The 13596-nt window shown below is 33.6% G+C and overlaps 1 protein-coding gene across 1 annotated transcript; it reads left to right on the forward strand.

Annotated features, from left to right (window-relative positions):
- The first annotated feature begins 922 nt into the window (after positions 1-922).
- On the forward strand, positions 923-12957 carry LOC106663880 (dual specificity mitogen-activated protein kinase kinase dSOR1). The gene is made up of 8 exons (XM_014389093.2): positions 923-1484; positions 8003-8234; positions 8291-8403; positions 8463-8574; positions 8633-8809; positions 8876-9062; positions 12029-12198; positions 12269-12957. Exons 1-8 carry the CDS (start codon positions 1381-1383, stop codon positions 12380-12382), a joined length of 1209 nt encoding a protein of 402 aa, XP_014244579.1. The 5' UTR covers positions 923-1380; the 3' UTR covers positions 12383-12957.
- The last annotated feature ends 639 nt before the right edge of the window (positions 12958-13596 follow it).

The raw sequence follows: 13596 nt of genomic DNA on the forward strand, positions 1-13596 counted from the left end.
ATTAATTTTAAGGGCGTTTTAATGGCTTTTCACGCCCTTGCATTTAAACTTTCTATCTTAGGTTAGCTATAAAGGTCAGACCCCAAACACCCACTCATAAAAAAATCGGTCCTATTGCCATCCAAAGCTTTAATTTATCCTTTTCAAATTCTTAATTTGGAAGGACGAATGTATGCAAAAAACCCCATTTTAAATTATAAAATTTATTCCTGTTCTTTAATTAGGATTTTGAATTTTTGTTCCATAATTTAAACTTTTTGCCATAGGCTTGTATGGCCAATAATAATAATGTGTGGTGATTAATGACTGTTAATCGATATTTATTTAGAAATCGTGAGATGCGGTCTGGTGTGATGTAGGTTTCAGAAACATTTTCTTTATCGTGCCAACGTTTCACGGGCACTCTCGACGCGACACGCAAGAATGGCACAATTACACAGAACACTTTGAGCACTGAAGATGATCTCAATAAAGATCGAAACGTTGGCACGATAAAGAAAATGTTTCTGAAACCTACATCACACCAGACCGCATCTCACGATTTCTAAATAAATAATAATAGTGAAGTCAGACTAGCATAGGCTCATCGTTATCCTTTTATTCTTCCATTCAAATATGATAAATAAACTAATGCTATTTAACAATAATAAGAAACGAAAACACAATAACTTTTTTTTTATCCTCTTTTTTGGAGGAAGCTATCTTTCTTATTTAAATTGCGATTATTAGCCATTTATTACAATTATTAATTATTAAAGAGTCAAAGATGCCAATTGTAAAGAAAATTTTGAAAAAACTCGTAGTTGATCCCCGTTTGGGCTGATTGCAGTGTGGTAATCTTTTGGCAGCTATTTTGACGAATCGATCTTTTAAATGCATCGATTATCGCAGAACGCAGGTCTCAAGACTATCGCAAGTACTACAAACTACAAAGCATTAACGTAAATCAGCTGTAAACACTTGTGACTGTGAGTTATGTGTAGAGTGGAAACGAAGTTCTGGTCAATTTAAAGTCGGTACCGGAGATATCAATATAAATATAAATTTCGAATAATCCCGAATTGATTCTATTTCGTATTGAATGCATTAAATGCCGGCAAGCTTTTCTGTTTCCAATTAAAAAAATTCGTTATGGTATCGGCCGATTGAATATTTTGTTCCTGTGTTGATCAACTATTGAGTTCTTTTGTCGATCCGTGTTTTAAAAAGAGGAAAGTCGACGATTATGGAATCTGAGCTTTATGTTTTACAGGCGAGTTAAATACTTGTGAAAATCTAATACAGTCTACAGCATCGAGTTCCTGTCCATTCCTCTCTCTTTCGAACCTATTGTTTTTCTTCTCCCACGGTGGTCCGTCCACTCCCTATTTTAAATTAATTATGTCAAAAAACAAACTGAACTTGACTTTGCCACCTGGAAGCATAGAAGCTGCACCACTCTCGCCGTCTATGCCAGTCTTGACACCAAAATCCGAGGCTTCAGAGTGAGTACTGTCATATTTATGAAGGAGTATAACTAAACTGCTCAAAAATTAATAGGGATATTGCCAATTTTGAAATATTTACCTTTCCCTAGCATTTTATTTTATTTTTACTATAAATTATTGTTTTTTACCGAAAAAAATAATATAAAATACTAGAAAACTTTAATTAAGGGATTTTGAACAATAACAACATAAAAGGTTCTATAATTTTGTTTATTGGACACAAAATGTTTTTTAAAAAATTAATACCATGTATGATGATTATTTGGAGATAGTGAGATGCGGCCTGGTGTGACGTAGGTTTAGAAAAACATGTTCTTTATCGTACCGTTTCAATCTTTATTGAGATCATTTTCAGGGCTCACAGTGTTTGTTTTCTGTGTAGATGTGACATTACTGTATGTCGTACATACACTCTGAACAAAACACACAGTAATGACACATCTACACAGAAAACAAACACTGTGAGCCCTGAAAATTATCTCAATAAAGATCGAAACGTTAGCACGATAAAGAAAATGTTTTTCTAAACATACGTCACACCAGGCCGCATCTCAAAATCTCCAAATAGTCATTAATTAATGGTCATTAAATATAACATACCATGTATAATGTCCTCTGTTGGCTAAAAACTCTGCACCTGTTAGGTAGTCACTAATTTCATAAAGAATTTCACTCCATAGATGTTGCAACGCTGCACTCAGTTGTTGTAGGTCAAGTGGGTGCGAGTGATGATTGAAAAACCTAATCTGCAATGCATCCCAAATAAGCTCAATTGGATTGAGGACTGGAGACATGAGGGAAGGGGCAGATGGGAAATTATCAGGTTTTCTAAACATTGTTGAAACACTGCCTATATGAGGTCTGGCATTGTCATCTAGAAATCAAAATTCCTTCCAATGAGATACCTGATTTGATTATTCCTCGATAATTTCTTGGTTATAATGGACTATGGTGAGGTTGCCTTCAACAATATGGTGCCCATTTCGTCCTCCAGTGTAAATCCCAGTCCAGACCATTATATCGCCTCCTCCAAACTGCACCGAAAGGATCACGGACTAGGGCATTGTATGCATCCCCTGTTCTCAGTACTCTTCAGCGCCTGCTATCACTATGCAGACAGAAACACAAGCCATCAGTAAACATAAAAGCATGGTGGTCTCTTCTAGGCGTTCACTGCACCATATTCTCTTGAGTTGCTGGTGGCAGACTGTTGCTGCAGGTCGTCTCAAAGGGGCATACAATGGAGGCCAACCTCCCACAAACGATTACGAATCATTTGTGTTGAAAACACCTTGATTTGGATTTGGCATTTAGGATCTGGCACTATGGGAAAGGTTCCGTCTTGCAGCAATGACAATATTTCTGTCCTCCATTAGCATTCTATTGTACTTCATTTAGGAACTGGCAGGCATTGTGGAAAGGGTTGCAGTAATGACAATATTTCTGTCATCCTTTAGCATTGTAATGAGCTGAGATCCACCACCAGGCCTCCTGTTGGCACTTCCATTCTCTTGGAATCAGGCTAAAGCCTGGGAGTTCACACGCTTGAGAAACGCCAACTGCCAAGAATGCAATCCACTTGCCGGTGACCTCGATGACTAATTCTCACAATAATATTCCAAAATTCTGGTTTAAGATGTCTTTCCAAGGTTAAAGAGAATACAACTGGATTAAAATGGAGAGATTAAAGAAGAAAAAAGTTGTTTGTTTACACAATGACTAATCTTCATGTTTAAAAATGAGGATTAACATTTCTTTGTTTTTGGTTTGTATTTTCTATTTGGTTTTATCCAACTGACAAGAATATATCGGTTAAATTAATTAAAATGAATAGAACAAGAATAAATTATAAATATACCTATTCATTTTTGAGCAGTTTATTTTAATGTTCATAATATTAAGCCCATGGTGAGATAGAAAATGCTTTTCTAGTGATATTTAGGTTGAAAGAAATAATGTATTTTGTGGTGGTTGAATTTATTTAGAGATTGCGTTCAAACTATAAAGCCATTCTTCAGCATTCCAAGCGTAGAATTTCGAGATGTAAAACCAGCAATCAAGGAACATCCACTGGCTAAGGATGCAACCTTCAAGAGAGGATCGTGTTGTGACCACCCTTCACAAAAAACATTCAAAATTTTCTTTCAAAAAAGTTTTATGTATAACATTGACATGAACCGAATTGATTGGTGGTTGTTATATCTCGAACCGAAATATTACCGCATCAAATTCAACCTCAACGAAATACCTGGTTTCTTTCAAAATAATGTATTTTAGTGACTGGTTATCTTTATCTGTCCTTTAATGGATATCCAAACTGCTTACAAATGTTCTACTTGCCTAACACATATTCAAATATTGCAATGAACATTTTCAAGATTTTTTTTTTAATTTTCTTATTATTCAGATAAATGTATTATTTTTGTGTAATTTTAACCAACTGGTTGAACAGCATCCATCAGGCACTTCTTTCCCTTTGCAATGGAAACTGTCTCTTTTGGACACAGTCATACAAATTTTCACTCTGTGAAAAAATCTTCAACCCAAGACACCCCAAGAATTTATTAAACCGCAATTTTACACTTCTTGGTAGTGGGTATTTTCTCAGCTTTAGAATTTTATAATTAATTTTGTATAATTTGGACCAATTAGCTGTGGGGCTGGATCTTGTGTAATACAAAATAATATATACATTATATATATGGCAAAAGAATATATTTAAAAAAAGGATCTTCTTGTATGGTCCAAACTGAAGTACTGCTAGTAGTAATGCACGAGAAGCTTTCATTTTCTTGTACAATAACCATTCAACAAGGCAATATTCAGAAATTAAATAAATAAAACTCAAAATTAACCAAATAAAATCAGAAATATATATATATATACCTTAAATTTCTCTTGAAAAATGAAAATTTAATATATTCTTCTGCCAGTACACACCTTTCAGGATTAACCCTTATCTCCTCCTCAAATGTATTTGTGATGATCGTCCCCTCTCTTCCTCTCTTCCACAATACATGTTCCTATCTTAGAACGATCATCACATAGCTTGTCTTGCCATCTGTTTGTACAGTTTGGTTCTAAGTCTCAGCAGTTCGTTTATTTTGGATGATATTTGCGTTATAATTATGTGAACACAAGTTCAACTTGTGGACGATTGAACTGAACTGAGTTACTTGCAGACAACTTAGTAAAATAATGAAAGTTTGTAGACTTGCATTTTATTTTATTTTTCTGCTCTGGATGTTTGGGATCTTTTTTATTAGGCCATTAAATTATACAAATTTTAACCAAGTATCCAAGCAAATTTCTTTCCTTCCTAAGTCTCAGCTAAGGGGCGGTATGATTTTTATTAGTTCTGTTTTGGAACACTTGTATTTTTTATGTTTTATTGATTTATTTTTTGCTTAAAAACTGAGGTACCAATCTAGGTTGGTAAGTTGGAAAATATAACGTCTGGGACTATTATGAAATTATTTCAACATTTGCAGGGAAGACACTGAAAGTATATCTTGCAGACTCTGGCCCATAAATTGATATTATTGTCAAGTTTGATAGTCATGCACCTGATGCTCGACAGTAATGCTAAGACCATGATTCTTTCATGGGTTTAGATGTTATTCAAACATTTGTTAGTTCTTCACTGAAGATGACGTAAGCCAAAATGCATTTGTATTTTCCCAGAAGAATGATCAAGTGTTATCAGTTTACCTTGTATTCTTCTTGGAGGCCCACAACCTCTGCCATAGAGCAGTCTGGGAGAAAAGGATCTCAGTTATTGCCGATTATATGTGGTATAGAAGAAGAAAAAAATTTGTTGAACAATAATGTATAATTTTTTCCTTTTTTTGTGTATGAGTAAAATAAATGTTACAGAATGGCAATGGCTGTCTGCTGGAAGCTCAAATCTATTTTGAAAAGATATTAAATGTAAAATTAAATTGAGGGGAAAAAAAAGAAAAGTGCAAAAAAACATGAATATAGTTAGAACTGCAAAAGATATCAAATAGAAAAACAAAATATTTAATTTAAAATAAAATGAATTCCTTGAATGTATGAAATAAATTAAAAATACTGTAATTAATTAAGGTTTTTAGTTGAGATAAAAAAGTCAATGGCACGAGCGGGATTCGAACCCACAATCTTCGGCTTGATACGACGCTGCTCTACCACTTGAGCTATCGTGATCTCGATCCACTCGGACACCTTTTTGCCATTTGCCACCCGTGCCATTGACTTTTTTATCTCAACTAAAAACCTTAATTATAATATATTAATTGGTCAAGCGGACGACAAAATTAGTGAATTTAATGATTTAAAAATGAAGTATTCACTAAAGCTCTCCGTGGCCATTTCATTTGTCGTCGAGTATCCAATCCGATTACACATTTGAAAAATGGTAAAAAGGTGGGAAAATTCAAAAGGTGCGGTTGAGATGGGAAGTTGGTGTCTGAGAGGATCGAGGTCACGATAGCTCAAGTGGTAGAGCAGTGGCGTATCAAGCTGAAGATCGTGGGTTCGAATCCCGCTCGAGCCATTGACTTTTTTATCTCAACTAAAAATCTTAATTAATTATAATATATTAATTGGTCAAGCAGACCATGCAATTAGTGAAATTAAAAATAATCTTGGATCAAAACAGTGAATGAGAAATTGAATTTTGCATCAGAAAACTGACAGTATCTCCAGGCTGTTTTGCAGAAGTCAGACAGTTTTTTTCCATCCTCCATTTGTTCAACACAGCAAGCTGAACACCACTTCATGTTTCAATTGTGTTTTCTCCAGTGCTGCGTTTCTCAATTCATTAAGTATGGAGCATACGCAGAAAGTGGGACCTCCCTGACAATGTTACATATTGAGCACTTTGACTCCGTCTCTATCTTTTTTGTAGGGTTTGTCATTATGGTTTAAAATTTCTGCCCTTAAGCAAAAGATCCACTTTCTTATGCTGAGGTCCACTCCTGCATGGTTTATCAAGTTTGCACTTTTGGTGACCATCCTCTGGTACAGCTTAAAATTGTTTGATGTTTGTTAATTTTCTCATCGGCGAATCTTTTTAATATCATTGTTACGTCCTTTTTCAGTATTTTTCATCCACCTGTGAGAGGTGATCCAGGATATCTTTCTAGGCACAAGAAGTTTTCTACCCAAAATACATATGTAACACATTACATTCCCAGCTTGTAAAGATAGATGGCTCTAAAACCAAGTATGGGCCAAGAGCTGGTATTTATGGAAATATATCAAGGACTTGAATTCGTATAAGCCTTGGGTCTTTCAAGTAGAGACTGTGGCTATTAAACAAGGAGATTAAAAGGCTAAAAATATCTATATTTAACAAACAAAAAAAAATCTACTCAGATAGCCAGGCAGTACTGAGAGCAAACTACCTCATCGGTAGTAAATCCATTGCCGTTTCAGATTGCATCAGGGCCCTGTGATTTTGTGTGTTTGGGATAACAACAAAATTATCCTTGTCTGGGTACAGGGTACATAGAGCAGAGGGGCAAAAATAAACTTGATAAATTGGCCAAGGAAAGTTCGATAAGGAAAGCTATTGGCCCTGAACCCTTTTGTGACATACAAACTGCCAAAAATGCGAATCTTTCAAATGATGAAGTAAAAGTAAATCCTTGGTTTACGACGAGAATGTAGTCGAGGACAGAGGCATGTGAAAAAGTTCATCGAAGGGCCATCATAGAATTACTAAATCTAGTACTGCTGATTGGGCGCTGCAGACTGGCGGCATATGTAGCTGGAAGAAGAAGAATCAGCAGTACATGTCCTCTGTTTGTGCCAAGACTTATGCAGGCTGAGATTCCTATCCTGGGTGCACACAGGAGTCCTTAACAAACCTTTAGGATCTTGTAAAATTTCCATTTCATTATATCATTACAGCTGTCCGTTATCATATTTTTTATCTCAACCAATATCTTAAATACAGATTAATTAATTGAAAAAGATTATCATAAATGTCGAAAACTTGTGGGCCTGGTAATTCAAGATAAAAGGCAAACGACTTAATTTTACAATAATAAATCTGGAATAATGCTCATAATAAAATTCTAATCATTTTTAGCATCACACTTCAAGTCTTCTTGAAGCTCACTTCATTTTAAAAACAATTTATAAGAAAGATTAAAAAAAAAAAAAATAGCGCAGTGTAAAAGTTGAACAATACACACTGTCAACTGAAATGTTTGCACGTTTCAAGTTAGTTTGTTTCAAAAGGAATGTCTCATGACTTGAATGACAAAAATTTGACCAGTTCTTTTAGTCTTTTTAGTGGATCAGCTCTATTGAACCAAGGGTTCTCATGACAGATTTTGTTGTAATAAAGTAGATCAAGAAATGTTCAATTGTGAGAACGTGTCTTTTCCAAATATACCACAATTTTAACACTCAAAAAAATCAGCTTAGTATTGCAGTTATATTTTTCACATATTTAAAAAATGTTAATTGATGGAATATTTTTTGTTTAGTTTAAATCAGAATTAATTTTTTATCAAATCTAGGCGAAGCACCTTGGTGGGGAAAACTAGTATGGAAGTTCTTCAAGAGCGGTTAGAAGAACTGGACATGGACGATACTCAGAGGAAACGAATGGAATTCTTCTTGTGCCAAAAGGAAAAAATTGGTGAACTGAGTGATGATGATTTTGAAAAGTTGGGAGAACTCGGAGCCGGAAATGGAGGTGTTGTGATGAAAGTCAAACACAAATCCAGCGGCCTTATAATGGCTAGAAAAGTAAGCATTTCTTTATCAATTAGTAATACTTATATTAATTGATCTTTTATTGACAGTTAATTCATCTAGAAGTGAAGCCTGCTATTAAAAAACAAATAATCCGAGAGCTTAAAGTCTTGCACGAATGCAACTTTGCTCATATTGTAGGTTTTTATGGAGCATTTTACAGGTAATAGTTCAATTGTTGTTGACAATCCGTTGAATATTATGAGTTGACTGCTATTCCAGTGATGGAGAAATTAGTATATGCATGGAATACATGGATGGAGGCTCTTTGGACTTAATATTAAAAAAAGCTAGTCGAATCCCTGAATCAATTTTAGGGACCATTACTTCTGCTGTGAGTATTTTTTTCTTATTTAACTTTCTGAGTTAATTTAATTAAATCAATGTAACAGGTTTTAAAAGGATTGAATTATCTTCGTGATAAACACGCTATCATGCATCGTGATGTGAAGCCAAGTAACATACTTGTGAACAGCCGTGGAGAAATAAAAATATGTGATTTCGGTGTATCCGGACAATTAATAGATTCTATGGCCAATTCATTTGTCGGCACTAGGTCTTATATGTCGGTTAGTTATTGAATTGATAAATTATCTTTTTAGTTATGTTTCATGTTTGTTTTCCTTTCAATTTAGCCTGAAAGGCTTCAAGGGACCCACTATTCTGTTCAAAGTGATATTTGGTCTCTTGGTCTTTCCTTGGTAGAAATGGCGATAGGAATGTACCCAATCCCCCCACCTGACGCTAATACATTAGGAGCTATATTTGGGCCATCTCAAGACGAAGAGAAAGAACTTCATAACCAAGCATCCCCAGCTCATGGTAAGTACCCTTTTTACTTAGAACTAAATTTTGCATGAAATGTCTTTAAAATCACTCTGAAACATATGGTACCAGAACAGAAAGTTGTACTGTAACTAAAAGCTCTATATCACCTTGCCTTAATAACTCCCTAAATATTAGTCTCAGAGATGTAAGTGCGATGTCATTTATAGCTTGTATGGTCAACTTGTAGATATGACCTTGAGTTTGCTAACTAATTCAATCATGATTAAGAATTTTGATTGAAGTTTAATCATGATTGAATTAGTCATGTGTAAATTAATCATTATATGATTTAGTCATGATTAATTCAGTCATGAGGTATGACTAAATCATACAATGATTAATTTACTCATGATTAATTCAATCATGATTAAACTTCAGTCAAAATTCTTAATCATGATTGAATTAGTTAGATTTTGCCCAACTCTGGCTATAATGACCAACTTACTAAAATCCAACAGACTCCGGATAAAAATTTTGAGATGAGAGTCGTGCTCAAGGCCAACTTTCAAAAAGTGTTATCATAAACGAAAACCAAAATTAAATAATTATTCTACATATCTATTTTGTTATAATTACAATTACAAGACCCTTAGACGGTATATTTTCCAGATAATGTAGAAATCTCTCCTTTCAAGCAGAATAAATTTTAATTCATAGAAATATTTTTTCCATTGATCGGTTATGTAAACATATTTACTTTTCAAAGCATAGCTTGTTCTAGGATTATTTTATTATATTATTATTATCATTATTTTTTGGCTTTTCATAACGACGTAGTTTTACTTATAATTAGAAGATTGATTTTTGTTAAATAAGTTGTTGAAAGATGTTTGTTTTGATGAAATAAATTTCTATTAGAAATTTTTTTTAAAGTGACGAAGTTGTGTATTTTTCATTTTTTGAACATGATTTATAGAAATTTAGTCATGACTAACTACATTGTGACTAAATTAGTCATGCCTCGAATTTATTTACTAGTCATGACTAATTTAGCCATCAATCACATGACTAATGACTAAATTAGTCACTTATACCAATCATGATTAACGGTCTGAGTGTTCAATCATTAATCATTAGACATGACTAATTTTTGCCCAACACTGCTCCACCTCGAGGGTTGGTGGTGAGGGTGCACAGCCCTTATCGGCCAAAACTGGTGCTCTGGCTCCTTTCCATTTTGTGTAACTCATGACATAAATGTGGTAGCGCGGTGATTTCAGTCTTTGTGTATAGCTGTAGTATCGATCAATTTAAGAAATAATAAACATATTTTTGACAATATTTCTATGTAAAAACATATTTTGTACACATAAGCATGTACAAAATCCTAAAAATTTAATAAGGCAGCCTCAGCCTGAACTAAGCCAGACAAAAATATAAATTGTGCATATCAAATTCACTAGTTTTCGTGGTCCGCTTGACCAATTAATATTTTTCAATTAATTAAGGTTTTCAGTTGAGATAAAAAAAGTCAGTGTCACGAGCGGGATTCGAACCCACGACCTTCGGCTAGATACGCTGTTACTCTACCACTTGAGCTATCGTGACTTCGATCCACTCGGACACCAACTTCCATCTCAACCCCACCTTTTGAATTTTCCCTCCTTTTTGCCATTTTTCAAATGCCGTGTAATCTATTATGTGTATTTATCCCGCTCGTGACACTGACTTTTTTATCTCAACTAAATACATTAATTAATTGTGCATATTGTTAGCAAGAGGAAGTTTTGGGTCCCAATGTCCATTGCCGAGTGAGCGAGACTCTTTAGGGAGTGTATTGCACAGTGAACAATGTCGTCAGCATGAGCCCCTCTACCACTGCTGTCCTCAGCATAGTGTAAGGATCGGGGCTTGAGCAACAAAATAATATATGTTTAAACAAATTCACATCGCTCAGGGGTTTGGGACTGGAAAATAGCTGGGCAGACATTCCGCTGACAAGATCATCCCATTCTCTGAATGTGAAGATTTATATGTAATGAAAATAACAATGATTGTTAATCTTTAGTACATTAGTCTAAATAAATATCATGTACCATTTAGTGATTATTCGGAAATGGTGAGATGCGGTCTGGTGTGATGTAGGTGTGAGAAAAACATTTTCTTTATCGTGCCAACGTTTCGATCTTTATTGAGATCATCTTCAGGGCCTGGGATTTACAAACATTGTTTACATTTAATAAATACTTGTTGGATGTGAAAAAAAGTGAATTTATTCAATGCAAAAAAAATACATATTTTTTATATTCAATCAAAGAATTTCTACTCACTCAAAATGTTTGTTTTCTGCGTAATTGTGCCATCCTTGCATGTTATGTTGAGAGTGCCAGTGAGATATTGCTGTTTTGTGTTTATATATGTTGAATTTTGAAGGGGTGGGGAAGGAAGTCGGTATAGAAAGACATTTTTGTATAAGGAGTCAGCTTCTTTGAGGTGAAAAGAGCCGACGAAGAGAAAAAACGTTGGTAATGGTTTGGCCAGATTATCCTTTCAGGATTTTGTTCCAGGATTTTTTTATTTTATTTTATTATTATTATTATCATTATCATTTTCATTTGGCTTTTTATAACGACGGTGTTTTACTTATAATTGGAAGATTGATTTTTGTTAAATAAGATGTTGAAGGATTTTCATTTTGGTGAAATAAATTTCTGTTAGAAAATTTTTTAAAAGTGATGAAGTTGTGTATTTTTCATTTTTTGAGCACCCATTTGAACATGATTTATCAAAATTTAGTCATGACTAACTATATTGTGACTAAATTAGTCATGCCTCGTATTTAATTACTAGTCATGACTAATTTAGCCATCAATCACATATGGCGACTAATGACTAAATTAGTCACTTACTACCAATCACGACTAACGATCTGAGTGATCAATCGTTAATCATTAGACATGACTAATTTTTGCCCAACACTGGCCCCACCTGATTTTCTTACTCTGAATTTTTGTCAACAGGTAATGGAAGTGGGCCGAGGCCGATGGCGATATTTGAACTTCTTGACTACATCGTCAATGAGCCACCTCCCAAACTACCTCCTGGTATATTCTCTGATAGTTTTACAGATTTTGTCGACAGGTGTCTTAAAAAAAACCCTGCTGAAAGAGCCGACTTGAAGACATTAATGGTAAGATATTTTTCTCTTTTGAATACATCTTTGCCTAACGCACATTATATGCATATATATTTTTTTTTAGAATCATGACTGGGTACGGAAATCAGAAAGTGAGGATGTCGATATTGCAGGTTGGGTGTGTAAGACAATGGGCCTCACACCAACGACTCCAACTCGAATAATACCGCCCGCATAACTTTGAAATTCAAGCTTCAGGGCTGGAACAGACTTGCTGATATATCGCATACTCAAACAGTAACCTAAGCACCAGAATTTTTTTTACATTCCATTTACATCAAAGCTATTTTACCAATTGTCTATTTAAATTTATGATTTAATTTAAAAATACAAAGAAAGCAGTGTTACGAATTACAAGTACTCCTTCAATATAAATGATCTAGTACTTATATGATGTTTATATAATAACAATTTCAATGGTTTTGGAGTGAATACCTTTTGCGAGAATGGAGAAACTCTTAAACCACGATCGATTTCTGTGTGTAATATTAAGAAGAGTTGAAGTTCCTAAACTCCTTAAATGAATATTACATAGAAAGTTAAATAGGATGCCAAAGTTTATGAAAGGAAATATTTCAAGTACTGCCAGTCCTGAAACGAAATAAATCAGAGTTCAGCTCTCTTTTATAAACAAAAAGGTGATCAAAAATATTCAGTCTGAAGGATTAAAAAAAAAAAAATCAAAACTTCTCGTACGATTTAGGAAAATGGTTGAAGATAGTCTTTTTAAGAACTAGGAAATGTAATTGAGAATAGGAAATGCAATTCACTATCAATGTTGTTCAATATTAATAAATTTCTGTAATGTATATGATGTATTTATGCGCATTTTTTAAATTTTACTTGTGTACATACTGTAAAATGTTTATATTTTTGAAATAATATGTAAAAAAATGGACTTTATATCGATTTGTTTTTACAGTTATTCATCAATAATATTTTAATCAGAGTTTAAAACATTAATTCATTTTGAATCTGATATATCAATTTTCTTTCGTAGAGGAAAAAAATGTTTTCTCTGTACAATTAATACTATGTGTAAATGCTTTAAGAAAAAATTAATTATAAAGTTGTGATTCATTATCGGTTTAATGCGTGTGTATATTAATGACAAAAAATTTTAAATCACCTTTTTTTTATTTACAAAGCCAAATTTGGCTTGATATCTTATTTACTTAAGAAAAACAAATTTTACAGCAGAAAAAAAAATCAATTTTCTTATTCTATATGTATCATATAAATAAACAAAACTACGTTTTTAAAGGTGTTACTTGAAATATAGAAAACTTTCTTTATCAATATGCTTATTAATAGACAATGTTAATATTAGTAATTTAATAAGTGTGTTATTATAAATTGTGTCAAATATGACATTGTTTTTTTAGTTGTGTT

The sequence above is a fragment of the Cimex lectularius genome, unplaced genomic scaffold, assembly GCF_000648675.2.
Source record: "Cimex lectularius strain Harlan isolate CLEC.00 unplaced genomic scaffold, Clec_2.1 scaffold260, whole genome shotgun sequence".
NCBI classification, from domain to species: Eukaryota; Metazoa; Arthropoda; class Insecta; order Hemiptera; family Cimicidae; genus Cimex; species Cimex lectularius.

Excerpts from the sequence above, each read along its gene's own strand:
- LOC106663880 (XM_014389093.2), top strand. The coding sequence starts at position 1,381 with ATGTCAAAAAACAAACTGAACTTGACTTTGCCACCTGGAAGCATAGAA. Across the intron at positions 8,575-8,632 it reads TAGGGACCATTACTTCTGCT|GTTTTAAAAGGATTGAATTA; the intron begins GTGAGTATTTTT and ends TCAATGTAACAG. Across the intron at positions 8,810-8,875 it reads GCACTAGGTCTTATATGTCG|CCTGAAAGGCTTCAAGGGAC; the intron begins GTTAGTTATTGA and ends CTTTCAATTTAG.